The sequence below is a fragment of the Pseudonaja textilis genome, chromosome 15 (assembly GCF_049901715.1).
Source record: "Pseudonaja textilis isolate UNSWEBS1 chromosome 15, rPseTex1.2, whole genome shotgun sequence".
Taxonomy (NCBI): domain Eukaryota; kingdom Metazoa; phylum Chordata; class Lepidosauria; order Squamata; family Elapidae; genus Pseudonaja; species Pseudonaja textilis.
Window position 1 is genome coordinate 3,094,432 of NC_142004.1, and position 26,172 is coordinate 3,120,603.

Genomic DNA, 26,172 nt, shown 5'->3' on the forward strand with positions numbered 1-26,172 from the left:
TAGGGTCTCTTGTGACTTTTATTTTTCTTGTATACAACAAGGTCTCTGGGGGTTGCGCAGTCTACATCATTTTCTTCCTTATGGAAGGAAGATCAACCTTGGAAAAGAAAGCTGGAGTCTACGAAATGGGGTTTAAAAATGGAAGGAAACATCCGTTTGGTTCACCATGGACTCATAACTCAGGCTGAATTACCAAACATGGAATTGCAGTGAATTTCGAATCGCACAAACGGAGCTTTTGTCATCGTTCACAAGTTTGCGGTCTTACCAATTTACCGGGGCAATTTGTCAACAATTATGTGCGTGTTTAGAAAAGCGTCGGTGAACAATTCATGTTACTCTACTGGAAACAGTCTCGGTGATGCATTCTCTTTGAGAAAACTGTTCACAGGGAATATGTAATACATTTAGAAACGTGTTTGTAAAAGAGGGAACAAAGCATTCCCAAATTAGAGCGGGAGGTTTTGTTTGTTGGTAAAAAAAAAAAAAAAACATCACCACCACCACAAAAATATTCGGATTGTAGATACTTGCAAAAATGAGAATCTAAGCAAAACGCCACAAAGTGAAAGGGAAAATTGACAAGGGTCGTGCATCATTATAACTGCAGCATTTCCTTCTAATTCCTCCACCAGCTAACACAATCCTGGATTGCATGGACAGAGACAGAGAATCAAAATCACCTGAAGTACTATTCTGATTATATTTATAAGACCGTAGTAACGCCACGCCTGGAATCCTGCAACCAGTTTTGGTCACCGTATTACACAAAAGATGTTGAGGCTTTGAAAAAAGTTCAGAGAAGAGCAACTAAGGCCTGGAGACAAAACCATATGAAGAAAAGGCTGCAGGTTTTGGGTCTGGTCTAAAGAAAAGAAGAATTAGGGATGACATGATAGCACTCTTTCAGTATTTGACGGGCTGCTGCAAAGGGGTCAAATTATTCTCCAAAGCACCGGAGGGTAGGACAAGAAACAATGGATGGAAACTAATCAAGGAGAGAAGCAACCTGGAATTAAGGAGAAACTTCCTAACAGCGGGGACAATTAACCAGTGAAACAGCTTGCCACCAGAAGTTGTGTTTCATCACTGGAGATTTTCAAGAAGAGACTGGAGAGTCCCTTGTCTGAAATGGTATAAGTTCTCCTGCTTGAGCAGGAGGCTGGACTAGAAGACCTCCAAGGACCTTTCCAACTCTACTCTACTCTACTCTACTCTACTCTACTCTACTCTACTCTACTCTACTCTACCCTATTCTCTACTCTACTCGACTCTACTCGACTCGACTCTACCCTATCCTATCCTATCCTTTCCCCTATCCCTATCCCTAATTCTATTCTATTCTATTCTATTCTATTCTGTTCTATTCTATTCTATTCTATTCTATTCTATTCTACTCTACTCTACTCTACTCTACTCTACTTTACCCTACCTTACCCTACCCTATCCTATCCTATTCCCTATCCCTTATTCTATTCTACTCTACTCTACTCTTCTATTCTTCTGTTCTGTTCTGTTCTATTCTATTCTAAATTTTGGAGATCATGAGTGGTTAGTTGGCCATGGTGAGTTGGCCATGTCAAGTTGGCTCATTCTTTTCCAGAGAGCTCCTTTCTTCAGAGGTTTCTGAAATAACCACGGAGAATGCAAGAAGAAAGATCTCTGTAAAAACCCAACTGGCTGTAAATATTTGGAACTATTTTAAAAAGGATTTTAAAAAGCTAGAAGAGACCTCTTATTTGGGGGGAAAGGTTTTGGCTTGAGGCTGTGCCTTGGATTCTTCCAGCAGCCCCCACCCATTCCTCGTCCCCCAAATTAATGTGAGAAATTATTTAAGATCCCGAGGCGCGTGTCATTCTGATACATGAGGAAGAAATAAGCTTTAGGGAGTCATATTATGACACCAATTTTCAACTGTTCATTAAATGGAGATGAAAAAAAGAGTCCCTGAACAAGGTCACTCATATTTTATTTCATTTTACTTAAAGCTGTCTGGAGGCAGAGAGATTTGTTACGAATTGGTTGGGAAACAAAGGGCAGGAGAATTAACTCATCCCTGATCTGCCCTCACTTCCTCCCTAATTCCTACATATATTCCTCTATAACAGAGCCACCGGGCTAAGTAGAACAGAACAGAATAACAGAGTTGGAAGGGACCTTGGAGGTCTTCTAGTCCATCCCCCTGCTGAGGCAGGAAACCCTATACCATTGCAGATAAATGGCTGTCCAATCTTTCCTTAAAAACCTCCTGAGCTGGAGCAACTACAGCTTCTGGAGGCAAGCTGTTCCACTGATTAATTGTTCTGACTGTCAGCGAATTTCTCCTTAATTCCAGGTTGCTTCTCTCCTTGATTAGTTTCCACCTGTTGCTTCTTGTCCTGCCTTCAGGTGCTTTGGAGAAGAGCTTGACTCCCTCTTCTTTGGGGCAGCCCCTCAAATATTGGAAGACTGCTATCCTGTTGCCCCTAGTCCTTCTTTTCGTCAAATTAGACATACCCAGTTCCTGCAACCGTTCTTTGCATGTTTTAGCCTCCAGTCTCCTCATCATCTTTGCTGCTCTTTTCTAACCTCTTTCCAGAGTTCTCAACATCTTTGCTATCATATGGTGACCAAAGCTGGATGCGGTATTCGAAGTGTGGTCTTACTAAGGCTTTATACAGCTGTACTAATACTTCACGTGATCTTGAAGTCTTAGTACTGGAACAGAAGTTGCCTTCAGAAGTTGTGGGACCCAGCAGGACAGACACAGACTTCAGTGAGTAATTAGGACTGCAGAAAAAAACAATGGCTACCAACCTGCCTTCCATGGAGGACGTGTATACTGCACGAGTCAAAAAGAGGGCTGTGAAAATATCTACAGACCCCTCACATCCCGGACATAAACTGTTTCAACTCCTTCCCTCAAAACGATGCTATAGAGCCCTGCACACCAGAACAACTAGACACAAGGACGATTTTTTCCCAAATGCCATCACTCTGCTAAACAAATAATTCCCTCCACACTGTCCAACTATTTACAAAGTCTGCACTACTGTTGCTATAAATCTTCTCATCACTCCTTATCGCCCATCCCCTCCCACTTGGGACTGTATGACTGTATCTTTGTCGCTTGTATCCTAACGATTGAAATTGACTGTTTCCTAGTATGATTTGATGGCTTATTTGTACCCCATGACTATCATTAAGTGTAGTACCTGATGATTTTTGACAAATGTATCTTTTCTTTTATGTACACTGAGAGCATTTGTACCAAGACAAATTCCTTGTGTGCCCAATCACACCTGGCCAATAAATAATTCTATCTATCTATCTATCTATCTATCTATCTATCTATCTATCTATCTATCTATCAATCATCCATCCATCCATCCATCTATCTTATCACTAAAGCAGGAAGCCATTCATAAAACCCATTCAGCTGCCATCCAGATGACTGGATGAAAACCATAGGCAATGCAGGTGCTTCTTGACGTACAACCAAAATTGCAATACAGGTGGATCTCTGCTTATGACTGTAATAAAGTCCAACCTTCCCAAGGCTAAGCCATGGTTCAGTCAGTTTTTGTCCCCGTTTTATGACCCTTTGCTTGCTACGGCTGCTAAGTCAATCACTGCCGTCGATAAGTTAGTAACCTGATTGTTAAGTGAATCTGGATTTTCCCCATGGATTTGGCTGGTCAGGTGGTCTCAAAAGGGGAACCGGGTGACACCCAGCATGCTGCAGCCATCAAAAATATGAGACAGTTGCCAAGCTTCCAAATTTTGACCATGTGACCATGGGGATGGAGGCTGCAGTAGTCAGAAGTGTGAAAAAAACAACGCTCTTAAATCACTTTTAGTGAAAATTAACTTAACTGTATTGCTTAGCAACAGAAATTCGGGATTCCAATGGGGTCATAAATCAAGGATTATCCATACCCGTGTTTCTGGCAATCTTCTAGCTTCTTCAACCCTTTTTGAAGTTGGTACCTCAGATGGACCATTCCTTTCTCTGGCTATGCAGAACTTTCTCCTCTTTGGGCTTCTGAACGTTTGATGGGCCCTTCCACCCAAAATCAGCTCACATTTCCTTGCAGTCAAAGGAAATCAATTTGATGACGAGGCCTTCGCAAAATGCTTGCTCTTCCCTAAATGTTGCTGCTGGATTATATTCCATCAGATTCCCTTCATCTATTAACTTCACAGTGCTAATTTTAACGAGCCACCCATTAAAGCTTCCTTGGCAATAGATGGACGCGATCACCCACGGTGCTTAATTGCTCGTAAAACCATCTTGCTAAAGTTCTCCCTCTCGGATATATGCAAATCCGGGAGCTGAAATGAGACGTGTCCATCCAACGTGTGTGCTCCTTCGTCTTACCTGGGAACAGAGCTTGGGTTTAGTGGCTGGCAGAAGAGGCGGAGGGTCACCTTTTTTTTCTCCAAAGCACCTGAAGGCAGGAGAAGAAGCAACGGATGGAAACTCACCAAGGAGAGAAGCAACCTAGAACCAAGGAGAAATTTTCCTGACAGTGCGAAAAATTAAGAAGTTGCAGGTGCTCTCCATCACTAGAAGTTTTTAAGAAGAGATTGGACAATCATTTGTCTGAAACGGGATAGGGTCTCCTACTTAAGAAGGGGTTGGACTAGAAGACCTCAAAGGTCCCTTCCAACTCTGTTATTCTGTACTTCTGCTTCTCTCTCAATTGCAAGCTACCGAAAAAATAATTTAATTACAGTTACAATATAATACACACCAAATTCCAGCCTCTGGACTTGCCTTGATAACCGTGCCATGGGCTTTTCTTTTTCCATTTCAATTGATCAAACTCTTCACTGACTTACAATATGTGTTCTTTTTCATTTTCCATTGGTCTTTCAAAATACTTTTTTCGAACAATTCTTCCCCCAATTATGATAGATGAAGGAACAATATATTATTCAAAGACCCCAGGCTAGAACTCAGGAGTTTGATTATAATTTTATTTTGCCTGACACTTTTTGTACTCTTCATGATTTATTTTGTGATGTATCCCAGAAGAATATACAAAGGCACACTGCAAGTTCTATCTCAATGCATGCTTATTTAATGTTACCCAATACAGCGATGAACTGGTAAGTTCATTTAACAATAAAGAGAATTAAGTATATAAAGTAACATATTGAGCCCAAATGATCTAATTAGTCCTTCAGAAGAAGAATCTTGGGATCCAAAAAACAGAGTTTAAATCTTTGATCCATTATGTAATTGATGGACAATGAATATTTCCCACCCGCTATCACTTTGCAATAATGAACACATGTAGAAGAATCTGTTCCTGCAACCCACCGTTTAGTTTTCAAACTGCCAGAATATAATTCAGAAGAACTGACACGCCTGCGGGGAAGGAAAAAAAAAAAGAGAGAGCGTCTTCTAAAGTAAAATTAATAAGAGAAATAATGTGCGAGTTGCGTGGACAAATGCTGCGTTTGAAGCCCTGCGATTGTTGTAAAATCAAACAAGCAAATAAACCCGTATAGATGGAGGTTACAACTTCACCTCCTTTTAAAACAATGGATATCCCCATGATGTAATCGCTCTGGAATTATGTGTCTTTTAAGGTTGTGCTGGTGGGACGTGGTGGGTCAGTAGCTAAGACGCTGAGCTTGTCGATCAGAAAAGGTCGGCAGTTTGGTGGTTCGAATCCCTGGCGCTGCTTAACGGAGTGAGCTTCCGTTACTGGTCCCAGCTTCTGCCAGCCTAGCAGTTTGAAAGCATGTAAAAAAAAAAAAATTGCAAGTAGAAAAATAGGGACCACTTTGGTGGGAAGGTAACGGCATTCCATGCACCTTCGGTGTTTAGTCCTGCCAGCCGCATGTCCACGGAGACGTCTTCTGACAGCGCTGGCTCTTCAGCTGTGTCACGGAGATGAGTACCGCCCCCTAGAGCCAGAAATGGCTAGCATGTATGTGCAAGGGGAACCTTTAACTTTACCTTTAAGGTTGTGCTAAAATTTGCACTGGGGTTGTTCAGAAGTTTGTTTTTCCCCATTTTCCATCTTTCTGCCTTTGACTGTACTTTGGCTTTGATTTTTGGTAAGAAGTGACCAATGCAAGAGAGACATTTGCCTCATCCACCAAGTTGTTTCATTTATAGAATCACCTAGTGGCCTACTTTCCATGACTCCCGCTATTGTTTTATACATGCAAGAGTTAGTAAGTAATCTTTATTCAGTCAAGGGCCAGCAGAAACCATTCAGTAGAAGAGGGTTCCTAAAATCAAAAGGATAGATAGATAGCTTCTTGGCCTTTGAGCTAAGACTAGGGGATTTAAACAGATTTAATCTGGATTAATTGAAGATTTTTTTTGGGGGAACTCCTCATGTGAATTAGCCACAGCATTATTTTCCCCGCTTCTGCAAAAACATAAATAGATAAATAGATGGAATGTTAAGCTCTCGCCTGTAACTTCCTTGCTTTTCCTTGCTTTTCGTCCTGTTTTTTCTAGTTAAGTGATGTTGATGTTTGCTAATGTTTAATAAATAAGCATCATCTACTAAGTTGCCCGCCAGAGTAACGCTCTCGCTCTAATCGGAAGATCAGGATCGACTGTGAGTGCGGTGTACAGAGGGCAGATCTACAGGGAATTCATCCATTGTCGGGCTTTTTTTTTTTTCAACAACAAAAGCGGAATCGGTTGCCGTGCCATTGCGGTAAAATTTGCAATTCGTTTGTCGTTTTCTGCTCCAAGCTTTCCACGTCTTTTAAAAAAAAAAAGGCCCTGGGGAGGATTTGCATCTTACTTTGGGTCCTTCTCTGGGGATTGAATGAGAATATAGGAACCAGCAGGATTCAAATTGCCAGAGATGTTAAGATGACTTCGCACCCCCTGCGTGAGATGCCTGGTTGTGCAAATAAGTGCAACGATAGCTCACTTTGCCCAGGAGAATTTCAACCCATTCCTTCCCCTCCTCCTCCTCCTCCTCTTCTAAAGCAAATTTCTTTTCATTCATCTGCGAACTGGAGAGGAGGGAAAGGAGAGAGCCCTTCCTAAGCCCCCCCACTGATTTGTTTTTATTTGTTAAATTCTTTGGGGGTTTCTTTGAAAAGGGCTTTCATCTCTCTCTCTCTTTCTCTTTATCTCTATCTGTCCATATTTAGTTCCTTATCTCTATCTATCTATCTATCTATCTATCTATCTTTTATCTATCTATCCATCTCTATCCATCATAGAGTGTCTGTCTATCTATCTATCTATCTATCTATCTATCTATCTATCTATCTATCTATCTATCTATCTATCTATCTATCATCTCTATCCATCTCTATCCACCATCTATATTTCTCTCTCTCTCTCCTCTCTCTCTTCTCCCCTCTGTTTCTATCAATTTCTCTCATTTCTCTTTATCTCTTCTCTCTCTATCATTAGAGAGATGATCTCCCTCCGCTCTCTCGCTCTCTCTCATCATTCTTTATCTCCTGCATCCTCTCTCATCTCTCTTTCCCTCCCTCTCTTTCTCCCCCCACCATCTCATCAATTTTTATCTCCCCCCTTTCTCTCCTCTCTCTCTCCTCTCTCTCTCTTTGGTCTCTCTCTCCTTTCTCTCTGATCTTTCTCTCTCTCTCTCATATCTCTTTTTCTCTCTCTCTCTCTCTCTCTCTCTCTCTCTTCTTTCTCTCTGGTCTTTCTCTCTCTCTCTCTCTCTCTCTCTCTCTCTCATATCTCTTTTTCTCTCCTCTCTCGCTCTCTCTCCTTTCTCTTCTTTCTCTCAGGCCTTTCTTTCTCTCTCTCTCTCTCTCTCTAGTCTCTCTCTCTCTCTCTCTCTCTCTCATCTCTCATTATCTCCTTTCTCTTTCTCTCTCCCACCTCTCTCTCTCTGTGTAAAAGAGAAAATGCAGAACTCGTTTTGATATATTCTCATTTTAGCATCCTTGCTTTAAAGCTGTAACATGGAATCCAGCACTGAGTAGAGAGGGTAACCCTGGATGATACACAGTTATGCGCTCTCCAGCAGGCACCCTCTGACGCAAGGCGTTGCTGAACATTCCCATAGAGTTCTGAGCAAATCCTTTGCAAGGCATCAGGTTGGGAATTGGGATTAATTGCTGTTGAGCTGAAACGAAGGAATGGGTGATGGTTGTCAGAGAGTGGCTATTTGCAAAAATGCTGCGATCAAAGCCAGTACGTGGCTCAGATTCACAGGGCAAAAATTCCATATCCCAGTGCAACAGTTTGACCTTGAAAACGGAGTCGTCCAATATTTGAGGGGCTGTCCCGGAAAAGAGGGGAGTCAAAGCTATTCTCCAAAGCACCTGAGGGCAGGAGAAGAAGCAGTAAGGATGGAAACTAATCAAGGAGAGAAGCAACTTAGAATTCAGGAGAAATTTCCTGACCGTGAGAACACTTAATCGACCTCTGCAAGTTGTGGCTGCTCCATCACCGGAGGCTTTTAAGAAGAGATTGAACTGCTATATATCTGGAATGGTATAGAGTCTCCTGCTTAAGCAGTGGGTTGGACTAGAAGATCTTCAAGATCCCTTCCAAGTCTGTTATTCTGTTATTTATATTTCCAACAGTATATAGGCACCTGCCATGGCTAGTTCGGATCCTGTTGAGCGCCGTCCAGATTTTCCTGGGTTAGATCAAAGCCGGAAGGGGGGCCATTATACTGGATTGACACTAAATTAAACAGACCTGGGTTAGAAGCTGCCCAATCCTGGCTCCGTGCAATCTCAGTGTCACAGCCACAGACTTCTGGCTTGCTGAGTTTTCCTTCGTCTCTTTTTCTCTGCAGAGATCCGTGAAGCCTTCAAAGTCTTTGACCGAGATGGCAACGGCTTTATCTCCAAGCAAGAGCTTGGGACCGCCATGAGATCTCTCGGCTACATGCCCAATGAGGTGGAATTGGAAGTCATCATCCAGAGGCTGGATATGGACGGTAAGGTTGTCTGGAGATGGTAGGGGAGGCGAGGAGGGCCGTCCTTTTCTTATCTCATCGACCTTCTTCATCTCCAATACTTCTTCATTCTCTAGTTTCGGGCTGACTCTGGTGGCTGGGATTGTTGGAAGTCATAGTCCTACATATTTAGATGGTGGTGTGAAGAAACCTCCATTTCCTTCTTTCCTTCCTTCTTTCCTTCCTTCCTGTCATGGTGGTGCAATGGTTAGAATGCAGTACCGCAGGCTGACTCTGCCCACTGCCAGGAGTTCAATCCTGACCTGCTCAAGGTTGACTTCCATTCTTCTGAGGTCGGTAAAATGAGGACCAGGATTGTTGGGAGCAAGATGCTGCCATTGTAAATCCCTCCCTCCCTCCCTTCTTTCTTTCTTTCTTTCTTTCTTTCTTTCTTTCTTTCTTTCTTTCTTTCTTTCTTTCTTTCTTTCTTTCTTTCTTTCTTTCTTTCTTTCTTTCCTTCCTTCCTTCCTTCCTTCCTTCCTTCCTTTCTTTCTTTCTTTCTTTCTTTCTTTCCCATGGATATTGCAACCACCACGAATACATGCCAGTGGCCAAGCACCCAAATTTTGATCACATGACCCTGAGGATGCTGTGATAGTCATAAGAGCAAGGAGCGGTTGTCAGTCCTTTTCTTTCCAGAGCTGTTGTGACTCTGAATGGTCTCTAAATGAATTGTCATAAGACCAGGACTGCCCATCTCCTCTTTCACAAACAAGTGATTCGTCAACTGGACGCTTCCTTCAGATCACCTATCATTGCTCCTCTCGTTTCTAGGCGATGGGCAAGTGGACTTTGAAGAGTTTGTGACGTTACTTGGACCCAAACTCTCCACATCTGGCATCCCCGAGAAATTTCATGGTGCTGATTTTGACACCGTGTTCTGGAAGGTAAGGAGGGACCCCATTCCAGATCTCTGTGACCATCTTCTTAATTTCCTTGCAGATGTTGTACTCTAGATATATTTGATTTTTTTCTTTGCATTTTTCCTGGAGGTAGATGGAGAGTCTCAATCATCCGGGTTGTGGTTGTCCCAAAAGTGTTTTTTTTTCTCCTCCCAAAAAAGCAATGGGATTTTTTTGGTGTTTTCTTTGGTGTTTTCATTTCTCATCTAAGAACATTTTGTTCAATAATTAGGAGGAAATAGAGGACTGAAGATGTTGGGTTCTTGAGGTTCTCTGAGTTTGAAATACCATGAACCCATCCACTCCATATCTAGATAGCTTCTTTGAAGGACCAAAGAGTGAAGATGTTGGGTTCTTGATGTTCTCTGAGCTTGCAACACCATGAACCCATCCACTCCATATCTAGATAGCTTCTTTGAAGGACCAAAGAGTGAAGATGTTGGGTTCTTAATGTTCTCTGAGTTTGAAATACCATGAACCCATCCACTCCATATCTAGATAGCTTCTTTGAAGGACCAAAGAGTGAAGATGTTGGGTTCTTGATGTTCTCTGAGCTTGCAACACCATGAACCCATCCACTCCATATCTAGATAGCTTCTTTGAAGGACTAAAGAGTGTAGCTGTTGGGTTCTTGATGTTCTCTGATCTTGCAATACCATGAACTCATCCTTCCATATCTAGATACCTTCTCTGAAGGACCAAAGAATGAAGATGTTGGGTTCTCAATGTTCTTTAACCTGGAATACAATGAACCCATCCATTCTATTCCTAGATAGCTTCTCTGAAGGACCAAAGAGTGAAGACATTGGGTTCTTGATGTTCTCTGAGCTTGCAGCACCATGAACCCATCCATTCCATATCTACATAGCTTCTCTGAAAGATTAGAGAGTCGGGATTTGTAGTGTAAAAGGCTCACCAAGAAAAAAAATCCAGACAGGTTCTCTGTTATGATATGTACAGAATAATCCTTGAATAACAAGGATACACACATGGAAACGTTTATGAGAGTAGTTATGAATAATTATTTAGCCACACACGGCTACACTGAATTGAGTTAATGTTTACTTTAAGAAATAGCAGATTCCAATAAATGGTCCAGGTCATATACGTTTAACACTCTAAAGAATATCCAATTACAAAATCTTCTTACCGGTTGCCTTTGTCATTTAAACGAAGATATCAAAGTTTAAGCACAGCAGAGAACCTTAGATAGCAAAAGAATGTCAGAGAGACAGGATGTCAGAGAGAGAAACCATGATCTCTAGCTCCCTCTTATGGCAATTCGCAATACAATCAACCAATCGGAACATAGTACAAATCAATGCAGTAACTTTGTCTTAAAGCTACAAACATACATTGTTGGTTTATATATTGCCAACCCAACTAATTGGTGGACAGATTCCTAACATTCTCCATCCAATATTTTTGGCACATGCCTCCTCAACATCAAGCTTGCTTACGGCATCGGAAGTTGTGCAATACCCTTCCTTCCCTCTGCAGTGCGACATGCAGAAGCTGACGGTAGATGAACTGAAACGGCTGCTGTACGACACCTTCTGTGAGCACCTTTCCATGAAGGACATTGAAAACATCATCATGACGGAGGAGGAAAGTCACATGGGGAACGCAGAGGAGTGTCCAGTTGATGTGGAAAGTAAGTGAACTTGGTCTTGGGGCTCAGATCATTGGGGGTGTCAGCGTTCCAACTAACCAACTCCTAACCAATAAATTCCGAGACAAACAATTCCTCAAAGTTCTGTTTTATTAGAGTTCTCATATCGGCACATCTGGGGAAACCTGAATCGGAGCGTTCCGGGTTTTCCCTTCCCAAAAGAGAAATCAACCATCCATCCCCTGAACCCATCAGCCCATCACATGGGCCAACCAAATCTTCATCCCAACGGGAGACATTCTCCCAATCACTCCCCTCCAGGTGCAGGGCGACTTGTCCTTGACTCTCTGAGGAAAAAGTTGTTGTGTCCAATCTTCTACCCCACTAGGAATCCCCCCTTCCCAAATTCCCAGGCACTGAACGTGGCAGCCTCGGAGCTTCCAAGTAAAAATACGGCTTTCAAGGCTGACATCCTGCTCATCAAAAGCCCCAAAGGAGCTTCTAGCTTCTAGTTCAACAGTGTCCAACTTTGGCACGCTGGCTAAGATTGGACTTAAGCACAGTACATAAAATAATCTGTTACAACGTCTTACCAGTTAATGAATATATCAGCTTTAACCACAACAACACAAAGAGCACACAACAGATGTAAACTAAATGTAAACCACTCCAAACTCGATTTCAGGAAGTACGATTTCAGCAACAGAGGGGTCAATGCCGAGAAGCACTCTGATAATCTCTTCTTCTTTCTTCCTCTTGCCCGTCTTTCCCTCCGTTTCTCTTTCTCCTCTCTCTCTCCTCTCTCTCTCTCTCCTCTTCCTCATGGCCTTGCCCCGTTCTCCTCCTCCCTTTCCACTTCCTCCTCAGCCTGCTCGAACCAACAGATCAGGCAGACGTGCGTCCGGAAAAGCCTCATCTGCGCCTTCGCCATTGCGTTTATCATCAGCGTCATGCTCATCGCGGCCAACCAGGTTCTGAGAAGCGGGATGAAATAACTTCTGGAGAAGGAACCAGGTTCATGGACCCTTGGACTTCCCTCGAAGAACCAAGGGAAGAAGACATCTACAGACCTACCTATACATTCCCTTTGAGCCACCAGGAGCCGTGGCTGGGTGGGAAACTGTCGTTCCTCCACGGCAAAACTGCGTGCGTGCAAATACACACACACACACACAAACACAAAGTCACCTTCTTCCCTTTCACCTCTTTTGGGGTTCTCCCAAACCCACCCAAACTGGAGAGACAGCGGCCTTCTGAACAGATAGCATGGTTTCCCCCAGACAGGGTCCCACTCGGCCAAGCCGAGGGGCATTTTCGGGACCCGCAAAAAAGGTGAACTTTTTCAACCATGACTTTGAAAGCATGTGCATGGAGACCCTTTTCCAGCACTCCCTTCCTGATCTGAGTAATGCAATATCCTGTGCTTTTATAATCCAATAGTAGGATCTGTCAAAAAATATATATAAAATATTCTCTCTCTATATATAAAAAATATAACACACACACACATATATATATATATATTTATGACAAACCGAATAATCAGTTAAGCAATATATACACGCGTCAGGATTTTCTATCCAAGATTCAGGCATTCGCATGACCATCAACACAACAAGGGCTGGACCGCAAATCAAAAATAGGTTTCTAACCTCCTCCTACCTCCTCTCGGGAGTTTTTTTTTCCCCCTCTCCCCCAGTATCTATGCACTTTTTTCCTGGGGTGGGGTGGGGTGGGAAGGAGGGGGCTTACTGGAGCCTGTTGAATATCCATCCAGGTTTGTTTGGATGGAAGGCACCAGAAACGTTGGCTTGGGAGGAGGAGGAGGGGGGAGGAAGAGGAGGAGGAAGAGGAGAAGAAGAAAGAGGAAAAGGAAAAGGAGGAGGAAGAGGTGGAGGAGAAAGAGGAAAAGGAGGAGAAGGAGAAAGAGAAGGAGGAGGAAGAAGAGGAGGAGAAAGAGGAAAAGGAGGAGAAGGAGAAAGAGAAGGAGGAGGAAGAGAAGGAGAAGGAAGAAGAGGAGGATTAAGGGGAAAAGGAAGAGGAGGAGGAAGAGGTGGAAGAGAAAGAGGAGGAGGAAGAGGTGGTGGCGGAGGAGAAAGAGGTGGAGGAGGAGAAAGAGGAAGAGGAGGAGGGAGGAGGAGGAAGAGGAAAAGGAAGAGGAGGAGGAAGAGGTGGAAGAGAAAGAGGAGGAGGAAGAGGTGGTGGCGGAGGAGAAAGAGGAAGAGGTGGAGGAGAAAGAGGAGGAGGAAGAGATGGTGGCAGAGGAGAAAGAGGTGGAGAAGGAGGAGAAAGAGGAAGAGGAGGAGGGAGGAGGAGGAAGAGGAAAAGGAAGAGGAGGAGGAAGAGGTGGAAGAGAAAGAGGAGGAAGAAGAGGTGGTGGCGGAGGAGAAAGAGGAAGAGGAGGAAGAGGTGGAGGAGAAGGAGGCCCACTTGGGAGGGGCTAGCCTTAGTGGAGCCTCTCTTCTTCATTGCTGGTGGATTTTCCACGGCAGGCCACACGAGGTGTGGACAACTTCTGAAGTCGTCCACGGGTGACTCTGTTCCTCAAGATCTGGGAGTCTCCACTTCTGACCGAGCCTTCTACCTTCAATTCGCAACATCAGCAGAACCCAACGTTCCTCAGCTTGGAGAACGTCCAACGATGCTGGGACTTCTTCAACCCAACCCAGTTTTCCTGCTGGCGGAGGAACGCAGAGCGCGTAGAGGTCCAGGCCTCCGGACCTCCGAATAACCAGGTTGAGGAAAGGGGCAGCATTGTGTATATAAAAGATCCCAGGGCACCCCCTGAAAAACCCATTTGTTTTGCCCACCGTTAAGCCCAACATTAGCGCCATCTGGCTAGGCTGGGGTGTTTTTTCTTGCGTAACCGGAGGCTTTGATGTGACGGAGAATTTCTGATCGTTGCTGTATTTCTGGTTTCCGCTCGTCCCAGTGGGGGTTGAAAACGTCGAAGGGTTTCAAAACTGACAAAACTAGCTATTGTGCCTTATTTCTCATGTGACTCTGTCCAAATGTCGAACTTGCAAGCAGGTTGGTTCATGTACTAACTGTGGCCAGAGGAAAGAGACTGTCACAACTCCCATGCTTTCTCGCCATGAATGTATCGTTGTGCCACAATGAATCAATTGTTAAACTGGAAAAAAAAAAAAAACCAAAACAAAACTTGCTGATCAGAGTTTGTTTGCGAAGTCTGTCTCTAGCTCTTCTCAAATTTTATTATTATTATTATTATTATTATTATTATTATTATTATTATTATTATTATTCATTGCACAGTCAGCCAGACTGCGGTTTGGCATTTTTGTCAACCTCTCGAGTCCTTACCAAGGACCTGGGATAGGCAAATCTCGCCACAGGATGGAATCTCGCCACAGGATGGAAGCTGTTCCACGTCAAGCTGCCTTCTGCAATTGACCGGTGGCAAATGTGTCAATGCCACCGATGGTGTTCCAGTGGTGTTTGAGACTGCACCGAGGTGCCTATGACTATTGGTCCTACCGGTGGTAGGATTCAAATTCTTTTACTACCAGTTCTGTGGGCGTGGCTTGGTGGGTGTGGTGTGGCTTGGTGGAAGGATATACTGCAAAATCCCCATTCCCTCCCCACCCAATAACCTGCTTTCCAGTTCCGTTCTCCTGTGCAGGGCAACCAAAGGAGACCCAGCCAACCAGCTGTGGGCGTGGCTTGATGGGCGTGGTGTTCTGTGGGTGTGTCTTGGTGGGCGTGGCAGGGGAAGGATATACTGCAAAATCCCCCTTCCCTCCCCATCCCACTAACCTGCTTTCCAGCTCCGTTCTCCTGTGCAGGGCAACCAAAGGAGACCCAGCCAATCAGCTGGGACTCGATGGGAGGTGGAGAACAGATGGGGTTGGAGGAGCCAGTCAGAGCGGGGTATTGGCCAGTTCTCTCAAAATTTCCACTCCCGGTTCTCCAGAACTGTTCGGAACCGGCTGAATACCACCTCTGGGTACTACCCATGCTTGCTTTTGCCATAGTTGTTCTATTTCTATTTGTAGGTCTTTGTATTTTGTGATCTTCTCCAGTTCTTTCTCTTCTCTTCTCCTGTCTCCAGGCACGGCCACATCCACCACCACCACTGTCATCATTGTTATTAAATCTTTAGTGAGATTCACAGCCTTTGGGGCTGGTTGGTAGCTCAACAGCTCGAGTCCTAACCAAGGACCTAGGAGCTGTTCAGGTAGCGTCGGAGGATATAAGCTGCTCCAAGTAGGGTGGATTTTTGTAGAATCGGGGTATTCAAGTCTGATAAATTCAGGATTTCCAAATAGCGAGGCAGCCCTTTAGGTATTGCTCCAAGGGCATTAATTACAATTGGGATCACACACGATTTTTTTTTCCCAAAGTCGCTCAACTTCAATTTGTAAGTCCTGGTACTTTGTGATTATTTTTCTTGCTGCATATCTACATTATTATTATTATTATTATTATTATTATTATTATTATTATTATTATTATTATCATCATGAGAGACGAATTCAGGAGGAGCACATCCTGCACATCTCTCGCTTGGAGCTATCCTTTTTCATTCTATTACTTCTCCAAACACGCAGCGCACCGATGCTGGGAAGCAATTCACAGAAATGTCAAGTTATTTAAAAGAATAAGGTGCAGACCCGAGATTTATGGGAAGACAGAGCAAGTGGATTATGCATGTGCTTTTTGTGTGTGTGTGTGTGTGTGTGTGTGTGTGTGTGTGTGTGTGTTGCTTAAAATATACCCCATAGACAGAGCAAAATGTTCCATTGTTATAGCCAAGAGACAAACTGCTCAACGGCATTTATAATAATAAAAGCGAATAAATCATATCCTTTATTTCTTGACACAAAACTCAGGGTCCCTCCCTCCTTCCCTCCTTCTTCCAAATGACTGAATAATTCAGCTGCTTTGCATCCTCGCACATTAATTCTACATGTTGATTCGTTTTTATCGCTACGATTCCTGCTCTGGAAAAAAAAACAAAAAACACGAGACATCTGTCAATATGATGGACAGGCTGCAAGGGAGATGGGATGTCAGGTAGTCCTCGGTTTACAACCAAAATGGAGAGCCGCAAAATTTCCATCGCGAAGCCAGATGGCCGTTAAGTGAATTATGCCCCATTTTACGCCCTTTCTCGCCACCGGGGTTAAGAGATTTGCTGCAGTTGTTAAGTAAGTGTGAAAAACAGTCACTGTTTCCAGCACCATTGTAACTTCGGTCACTAAACGAACTGTTGTAAGTTGAGGACAACCTGCCCTACTTCTGAAGTCTGTCTCTGGGACCGGCCCACACCTTGGGCAGGGGGTTGGACTAGATGACCTACAAGGTCCCTTTCATTAATCTGTAATCTGTAAAAAAAAAAAAAAAAGTTAACAATGTTAGCGCTGTTTGTGAATATTTTAGAGGCTCTGCAATCTGCTTTTTTTTAATTTCTACGTTTATCCATTTTATTTATTTGCTCGCTTGTTTGTCCTCTACGCTATTGCAAAATCCTGGGAGATTCTGAGCTTTCTCTTATTTCAGCAGAGGAGGGGAAGAAAAATAATAAATGAAAATAGCAAACCGTATCACAAAACGACGATCGATAACAAGCTCTGCGTTTTGAGGCTTGGTTTGATGCTGTCATATTTATTTGAACTTCGGCACGATCGATTGGCTTAGCGTAATAACGAAGTCACGTCCAAGCCAAGTGTAGCTGTTGCCTGAGAAAAATTGGGGTGTGCTGCAAAATATCGGGGTGTATGTGTGTGTGTTTGTGCGAGAGAGAGTGGCTTCTATTTTGGACCACCTTCTCTCCAGACTTCTATATCTTATTGCTGGGTTGTTGTTTTTTTATGGTGCTAAAAAAAATAAAAAATAGAAGTCGGTTCAATTTTCAAGGTAACCTCACACACACACACACACACTATTTGCAGCCTCAATCACGCTCGTGCCCGATTCTCTCTACATCTTGAAAATAGTTTGAAGGTTTTTGGCTTGTCTTGTTAGGCCAGGAATAGCGATGTCACCTTCAAGCCAATGGTTGCCCCTCCCTTGTTCTACCTCTCCCCTGCTCTGCCCAGCCAGACTTCGCCCTTCACCAGTTTCTTCCACAGCCAACGGAGCCACATTCCCGCTCCCTGTCAGCTGTTTGTCTTCCTCCTCCTCCGATTCAGACTCTGAAAGGGGCACGATAGCCCTTGGGAACGGCCACGGGAGAAGCAATCGATTCTTTGTGGATTTATTTCTGTACGTTTGTAAGCCAACCCCATCACGAGCTCTAGGCAGCTCCCCATAAAACAAAAACCACTAATGATAAAGGCAGAATATTCCAATGCAAAGCCGTTAAGCTAAAATTCAGAGGCGTATATCAAAAAAAATCTGTTTTCCAAAAGCCCGGGAGAAAAATAATCATCACTAAATTCTTTGGTACAAGAAACCGGAATCATCTTCACCTTGAATGTACAGAGTGTTTCAAGGAGCCAGGAGGGCAGCACCTGAGAAGGTACACAGAAGGTCCGAGGCCACCTCTGGGGGCAATTACAGGTAGTCCTTGACTTATGACAATGGAGCCCCTGCTTCTTCTAAGCAAGGCAGTGAGTCGTGCCCCATTCTGCCGCCTTTTGTCGTTCAAGTGAATCACCGCAGATAATAACACAATTGTTAAGCGAATCTGGCTTCCCCGTGGCTCGTTAGAAGGTTGCAATTGGGGAGCATGTGATCCCGGGATACGGCAACCGTCATAACTATGAAACCAAACATCTGAATTTTGTCTCCGGTCCTTGGCTGCGGAAGGTTGGCCACCTCTAGGGGACTGGAGACTAAAACATGCAATGAACGGTTGCAGGAACTGGGCCTGGCTAGTCTAGTGGAGAGAAGGACCAGGGGAGACAGGAGAGCAGCCTTCCAATATTTGAGGGGCTGCCACAGAGAGGAGGAAGGGGTCAAGGTATTTTCCAGGGCCAGAGAAGGAATAATGGATGGAAACTGAACAAGGAGAGATTCAACTTGGAAATAAGGAGAAACTTTCTGACAGGGAGAACAATCAACCCATGGAACAGAAGTTGCCCTCGGAAGTTGTAGGAGCATCACCACTTGAGACCTTCAAGAAGAGACTGGACTGCCATTTGTTAGAAATGGTGTAGGGTCTCCCGCTTGGGCGAGGGGTTGGACTAGATGACCTACAATGTCCCTTCCAACTCTGATTATCTGTTAAATCTGTTAAACCTCCGAATTGGAGGTCTAATTCTTACTTCTACTTTTACAGTTATTTGCAAAGAGTCAGAGCGGTGTTAAGTTTTGAGCCATCCCTCTGCGTATTTCTGCCCTCTTTCTGCGATCTCACAGGTTGAAATGGTCATTAAAAGGAAGATTTAAAAAAAACAACCTTCCGATGGTTAAAAAAAAATCTTTTTGCTCTGGACTTTATTAACAAGAAATACACACAGGCACACATTAAGTGGGGTCTCTTTAAGCAGAAACACGATTAAAGTAAGTTTGCGCATTGGCCAGTTGGCGAAAAATGTTGAGTAGAGATTTGCAGAAAGCAAGCGGTGTATTTTCTCAGGAATTCAGTATTTGCCAATTCGCTGCTCGCTGTGATTTTATAGTCCATACCTAGCAATAACAAGAATTTGCTATATTTATTCTTTCGTCCTAGCAGGGGCCTGTTAAGAGAATTAATTCTCATTAATACGTAACTTTCCTTTGCTGAGGCTTAAACTGAGCAACTCCTGGGGGGTTTGGTGTTGGTGGGGGAACGGGACAGAGAAGTGGCAAGGCAATAAAACCTGCCCATCGAAAGCAACCTCTTTATAAGTTGAATTTTGGAGACTGTCCTTGCTGCTTGGGCTCAGCACTGCAGATAGAGCAAAGTGCCCCCTGGCGCTGTGAGTAATTAAACGAGACAATTTAAATAAATTATTCTGTTTGTTCAATCCTTGAATGTGCTTCTTTTCGGGTATCCTTTCTGCAAATTCTTAAATGGAAAGAAATTTGAAACGGAAAGAAATTCTAAACAGAAAGAGATTTGCGGGAATTTCTGGAAACGGGTTCACTTAAATTCTCTTGTTTTTCTCCAAAGGCGCACAGAGAACTCTTCCGCCTGAAACGGCCCATCGTTTCCTCTCCATCCGTTTCTCAGCCCCACTGGAGACCTGGGGGGATCGTCCATCCGCCAGGAGGGGGCGCTCTCAGGGAGGGTGGCAGTTCCTGGATCGGGGGCCAACCAGGCGGATACTGGAAAACCAATTCTTCTTCAGAAAGAGGACTAGGAGGAAAGAAAAAAAATCTGATTTAAGGGGGGGTGGGGTGGAAATGTTTTCACAATCCCACTCTTTACACTTTGGACCACACAACATCTCTGTGGCGGAGCAAAATGGTTTGTGATGACCCAAAGGGGCGTGGCACAAAGGCCACACGGTCAGAGAATTAGTAGGAGTCCCTTTATTAGCTCCAACTTGGCCCCCAATGTCCAGGTTACCTTCTGGGCTGGAGAAAAACTCTCCCAGGAACAGCCAAGTCCAAAACATGGTCAACAAAAACTGTAACTATAAGTCCAATCAAGGGCAAATGAGGTAATTTCTCCCTCTGAACACAAAGAGAATTTATCTGCTGAACAAAACTCCGCATTGGCGACAGGAAAGGCATCTGGCCAGTAAACACTCAGCTCCACTCAGTTGCCCAGACTCCATCCCGCAAGGGATTAAAAGGGTCGTTAAAAGGTGGTGATTACGGGGCGGCTGCCAAGGTTGTAACTGGGAAAAAGGTCGTCCCTTTTTCTTCAGGGTCATTGCAACTTTCAACGGTCACTAAATGAACAGTTGTCAGTCAAGGGCTGCCTGTATATACCCTCCGACAATAAAGCCGAGTTTCCCCAAATTTCTTGGCGGTACCCCGGTTTTATGGAGCCGGGATACCTCAAAAGGCCAGACAACTTTCGGCTTCCCTTGCCGATGGCGGGGAGAACCCCTACCTGTCTCTCTCAGCTGCCCGTAGCCGCTTGGCACGCTTCTCCAGCCATTCTTCGATGGTGCCTGCCGGGAGCACCGTGCCATCCTGTTGCTGCTCTCTTGCTCTCCTCTCCTCTGTTTGGAGAGAAAGGGTAGAATGGAATGGAGTGGAATTAGAGCAGAATAGGATAGGAATAGAGAATAGGATAGGATAGGATAGGATAGAATTAGAGCAGAATAGAATAGAACGGAGAAGGGGAGAAGGAAGGAGAATGGAATGGAATGGAATGGAATAGAATAGAATAGAATTCAGAATAGAATAGAATTCAGAATAGAATAGAATAGAACAGAATAGAATTCAGAATAGAATAGAATAAGAGCAGAATAGAATAGAATTCAGAATAGAATAGAATAGAATAGAATAGAATAGAATAGAATAGAATAAGAGCAGAATAGAATAGAATAGAACAGAATAGAATTCAGAATAGAACAGAACAGAATAGAATTCAGAATAGAATAGAATAGAATAAAACAGAATAGAATTCAGAATAGAATAGAATAAGAGCAGAATAGAATAGAATAGAATTCAGAATAGAATAGAATAAGAGCAGAATAGAATAGAATAGAATTCAGAATAGAATAGAATAAGAGCAGAATAGAATAGAACAGAACAGAATAGAATTCAGAATAGAATAGAATAGAATAGAATTCAGAATAGAATAGAAATTTAGAATGGAATGGAAATGGAAATAGGAGCTAGAAGGGACCCTGGAGGTCCTCTAGTCCAGCCCCCTTGTCAAGCAGGAGAGCCTATTCCTCCTCAGGCAAGCGATTGTCCAGTCTCTTCTTAAAAACTTCCAGGGATGGAGCGCCCACGGTTTATGAAAGCAATAGTTCGGTTTTATCCCTTACGCTACTTGGGGGAACCTGAACAGGTTGAGAGTTAAGAATGCCTCTGTGTATAAGACCAATAAGGGGCAAGTGAAGTCTCTTAGCGGATAATGTTGTGTGAATGTAGAGAGAAACGCCAAGCCCGGCCCTCCTGCTGGTTATGTCGGTTACTACCAGAAACATGACTTCTTTTCAGGCCAACGACAAAGCCAAGAAGATGGTTTTGTTCTGGCAATTTAAAAGTTTGATCTAGACATGGAAGAAGAAGGAAAAAGATTGCCATTGTTGTCTTGCTAGAGACTTTTTCTTGCCTTGGCAATCCTGGTCTGTTGCAATCTTGGTCTGTTGCAGCATCTCCCTCCCAGCTGCTCCCTGCCTACACTTGGAGAATAAGAGCAAGATAGCCAGTGCATCTTGGACTGGTAAAGAGTCCAGACTAGCACCCCCGAAATCTGTCCCTAAGCGGGGACTAGAACTCTCCATCTCCTGGTGATTGGCCCAAAGTCACCCAGGTGGCTTTCATGCCTAAGGCGGGACTAGAACTCCCCGTCTCCTGGTGATTGGCCCAAAGTCACCCAATTGGCTCCGTCTCCTGGAGCGAGAGAGACTTTCAGCTCCATGCAAGGAAAGCAGCAGAAGCCGCAGAAGTCTTTCTTTCTCTCCCCCCAAACTCCGCCAGAAATGAGTCTTTGCCGGCGCAGCCTCTTGGAGCTGGAGGCCTTGCAGGGCCCAAAAGACTCGTTTCTGGTGGCGTTTGGGGGAGAGAAAGAAAGACTTTTGCTGCTTTCCTTGCGTGCAGCCAAAAGCGGAAGAAGGAAGAAGCGGAAAGCAGCATCCCGATGACAAAGCAAAGCAAAGCAAAACAGACAAGTGAATGGCTACAGGGAGGCAGTTTGAGGGTAAAGGCTCACCTTTTTTCCATGTTTTTCTTGGGAGAAATTCTATACATGCTTCCTAGTGGGCTAAGGATTAGGAGGGGGAAAGATACCCCCAATGTCTCCGTCTTAATGACTGCCACGGTTTTATCGATTCCTGTTCTAGCAACATAACACACTGTTCCCTGGGCGGCCTTGTGACACAGAGCCATAAAAATTAAAATGCAACCATCAATCAGGAGGGAGGAATAAAAAAATAAATCACGCAGCATATAAATTGTAGCGGCAGGCAGTAAAACCAAGCCACCGAAGCCAACCTTCTTGGCCCAGAGCAGAAATATAAAAGCAATGGGAAACGAAAGAGGGGAAGAAAGAAGTTTAGCTGCTTAAAAACTAGAAGAGGTTTGAAGAGTACAGATAAGAAACAGTCAATCCAGGATTAAGGCCACTCGGGATGTAAGATTGAAAGCAAGCTCCTTCCCAATGATTTCTGATATTGAGTGGTTCGGGATTTTCAATATCTATTTAACGCGCTGCGTAAAATATTAACCGTTAGTTCGATCCCCGTGCTTTGCTACGAAACTATGTGGTCGGGCTTAGTTTGGGGGGGAGGAAAATAAGGGGAGAAAATTCTGCCTCTGCCTACCAGCATCCATCGGTGTTCATCTGGCTAGCGTCCAGTCAGTGTGTGAGAGAGTTGAGGGCTGTTTGGAAAATGAAAGAGTATTTGCTGTGTGAGTAATCAAGGAGAGAAGCAACCTGGAATTTAAAGGAGAAGTTTGCTGACAGTTGAGAACAATTAACCGGTGGGACTGCTTGCCACTAGAAGTTGTGGGTGCTCCATCACTGGAGGTTTTCAAGGAGAGATTGGGCAGCCATTTCCCTGGAATGCTTGAGCAGGCGGGGTTGGAGTAGGAGACCCCTTTCCAAGTCTGTTATTCTGTAACCTGTTTCTCACGTCACCCTTCTCTTACCTTGTACCTGCATGTTCAGCTTCTCGAGATCCACCCCCGTCATGTGAGAAAATCTGCAGTTGGAGCCAAAATCACAGTGGCCTGTAAGGAAGAGATCAAGCATTCATTCATTAATCAAGAGCCTCGGGGGCGCAGTGGTCAGAGTGCGGTACTGCAGGCTACTTCTGCCGGCTGCTGGCTGCCTGTAATTTGTCAGGTCGAATCTCACCAGGCTCAAGGTTGACTCAACCTTCCCTCCTCCCGAGGTGGGTAAAACGAGGACCCAGATTGTTGGGGGCAAGAGGCTGACTCTATAAACTGCTTAGAGAGGGCCGTAAAGCACTATATAAGTCAAAGTGCTGTTGCTATTGCTATTAATCTACTGGGAGATTACCCAGAGAGTGAAAAAAAAACCAAGCCATTATTATAAACAAGCCAGGATGGATAAATTCTCACGACCTTGCCAGGAATCAAAACATTCAACTGTTAACATGACATTAGCTTGTCCTGCATATCCCAAAGTTGCTTTTTTCCACCCCCACAAGAGGCAGCTGGATTTCCTTGTTTTTCCTTTGAAGACGTTTCGCTTCTCCCCCAAGGAGCTTCTTCGGCTCTGACTGGACGGTGAGGAAGGGAAGGATTGATGCTCCTTGCAGACAGCTGGTCATTTGCATCCTTTGAGAGGGTCGTTGAGACCACTTGGAGGTTTAATCTATGTCCTCGGAGACTGGGAATGTCCACAGACACTTGTCTGGCGTACCTGTTTGCAAAAATTTCCGACAGGGTTTCTTTGTCTGTTCCTCTTGTAAGATGGTTGCAGCATCTGTAAAGAAAGAAAAATAAAATCACCAACAGAAGGAGGAGGAAGAGCTGGATTGTATTTTAAAAAGAGAACGGCTGTGATTCCAACAACAGATTCCTTTGGTTTGCAAGCTGCCGCGCTGCACCCGCTTTCTCCCTTTCTGTTGGCAACTCTACAAAAGACCATAGAAATATTTTACGAGTTGACATTGGTGTCTGAAAGATATCGGCCTGGCCCCTCTCCAAGACTGATAAAGGTTTGTAATTGGGAACTATCGTGAAAGGCTGTTGGCCAGGACTTTGCTGGAGAGGAAATCCATTGTAAATCAAATAAAAGGGGTTGAGGACTCAACTTCGTGCTTTTGGGGGGAAAACCTAGGTCAGAGCACTTACCTCGAAAGAGATCGTACCAGACTTTCTTGGATCTTAAATGCTGCACCCCATTCAAGTGCTTTTTCCTGTTGTGAAGATTGTCCTGGAACGTTCGGTCACAGTAATCGCAAAAGTACCGCTTCCCCATTCTGAATCTGCTAAAAAAACCAAAAAAAAATCCCTTGGGAAAAGTGTGTTTTTCAACCTCAGCAGCTTTTAAGATGCGTGTGGACTTCGATTCCCAGAAGTCAACATTTTAAATTCTCTTTTTTCCCCCGCTCATTTCCTATCTTTTTTTTCCTTCTTCTTGTACACTTTTATTTTAAAATTCTGATAGAAATGTGTTTTTTTTATAAAAAAAACTACACAAATACACACAACATTTGGCTTTGGCTGCCTAAGCTCGGAAATCATTAGCTAACACAAGGGCGATTGTGTTCCAATTTGCTGGGCTTCGATTGTAAATGGCAAATTTGGGATTTGACATGTAGGAACGCTGCTCCTAATTGAACTGCAGTGGTGCCCGCGGTTTGCAGAGAAGGGTTTCTCCTAACCACCTGCAGGGCTGAAAATTGAATCTGGAACTTCCTGCAGGCAAAACCAGAAGTTACAACTCTTTATCAGGATGACATTTTAACATCTATTCCTCTGAAAGAAAGCCCTGTTTTGCTTTCTGAGCATTTATGTGTAGGTTAGCTGAGATGCAAAACAAGTACAGCACATAGATTTGAATTATCATCATTGTTCTAATTGCGTGGAGAATTTATTGTGTGTATTACAGCAGGCTAGTTTTCAATTTCATGGATAAATAAATAAAATGGTGCATTTCGGTGCAGCATAGAATTGTACGTTCAGCCCTGGCGCTGCTTCTATTTAATAACGGCACCAAAGTGGGACTTGCAGAAATTAATACATATCGGGTGTAAACAACCAGATCTGCAGGTCAAGAGTTAAATTAGCTATTTTATTGTTCATACCTATAGTACAGGAATCTTCTCAGGCTGACAGTTTGCTCCTGGGCCAGTCTAGCTGAGCCCCAGGGAGTAGTCAAAGAAGGAATTAGCCTGGAATCTCTACGTAAGCATCGGAGGGAAACAAGCAACCTACAAGAAATTGCCAAAGAAGCCAAGAGCAAACAGCCCAACCAAAGAATCTCTAAGACCAACCTGCAACAACACTGACAGGCAAGCCACTAGACTATGATGTAAATGGAGAGCAAACCCCACTCCTTACTTACACTGATGATGTTACCTAGTTGGGTCATGAGACGTCTGCAATAAAACCAGCAAGCTCAGAGAGTACCAAGGACCCCACAGTCCTCCTAAGTAGGACTGATGATGTTACCTAGCTGGATTATGAAAGGTCTGCAAGAAAACAACCCAGCTAAAAGAGCACCAAGAACCCAACAACCCTCCTTCTCCTCCTTCCCTTTCCTCCTCCTCCCCGCCAACCCCACTCCCTTCTAGCACTGATGGTGTTACCTAGCTGGGTCATGAGACGTCTGCAAAAAACAACAACAACCCAGCTCAGAGAGCACCCAGCACCCTTCATTTCAACCCTGAGCTACAAATATTATCCTTTATTAATGATGGGAACTGTAGTACCTACCCTACCTCCCCAGGACCCTGGATAACACACCAAGCGGGGTCCCTACTCAACCTCTCGCTCTGCGGTCCGGATGTCAGAATTGTCAGGATTCAAATCTCATTACTCCCAGAGGCCTCCACGGTCGGGCTTCGAGCCAACGAACGGCAGGGCATCTTGGGAAACGTGGTTCTGTTTCCCTTAAGGAAGAGCGCGCCCCCTGGGGGCACCGGACTTCAAAGCCCAGAATTCAACGCGGCGCATTTTTTTTTTTTTAAATGCGGACGTTCCGGTCGCCTGCGTTCCCGAAGGTAGCGGTGCGCCTGCGCAGTAGCTT

At 44.2% G+C, this 26,172-nt stretch overlaps 2 protein-coding genes across 13 annotated transcripts in view; one reads left to right on the top strand and one right to left on the bottom strand.

Annotated features, from left to right (window-relative positions):
- The window catches only part of CABP7 (calcium binding protein 7), a 33,471-nt gene extending 20,235 nt beyond the window's left edge, over positions 1-13,236 (top strand). The window contains exons 2-5 of the mRNA XM_087913600.1: positions 8,754-8,897; positions 9,690-9,802; positions 11,318-11,471; positions 12,297-13,236. Of these exons, the coding sequence (XP_087769726.1) occupies positions 8,754-8,897; positions 9,690-9,802; positions 11,318-11,471; positions 12,297-12,424 (539 nt within the window). The 3' untranslated portion in view covers positions 12,425-13,236. The remainder of the gene's footprint in view (positions 1-8,753; positions 8,898-9,689; positions 9,803-11,317; positions 11,472-12,296) is intronic.
- A 5,580-nt stretch (positions 13,237-18,816) lies between these two features.
- ZMAT5 (zinc finger matrin-type 5) lies at positions 18,817-26,155 on the bottom strand. 12 transcript variants are annotated; one of them, XM_087913153.1, is made up of 7 exons: positions 25,865-26,063; positions 25,229-25,354; positions 24,273-24,409; positions 23,839-23,901; positions 23,100-23,180; positions 20,383-20,494; positions 18,817-19,677 (listed from the first exon to the last, which is right to left on the bottom strand). In XM_087913153.1, exons 3-7 carry the CDS (start codon positions 24,397-24,399, stop codon positions 19,548-19,550), a joined length of 513 nt encoding a protein of 170 aa, XP_087769279.1. In that variant the 5' UTR covers positions 24,400-24,409; positions 25,229-25,354; positions 25,865-26,063; the 3' UTR covers positions 18,817-19,547. The 12 variants fall into 12 exon arrangements, with proteins under 12 accessions (XP_087769279.1, XP_026574454.1, XP_087769280.1 ...); XM_026718669.2 differs by having other exon boundaries at positions 25,860-26,063; XM_087913154.1 differs by lacking the exon at positions 25,229-25,354 and having other exon boundaries at positions 25,911-26,155.
- Positions 26,156-26,172: the final 17 nt, after the last annotated feature.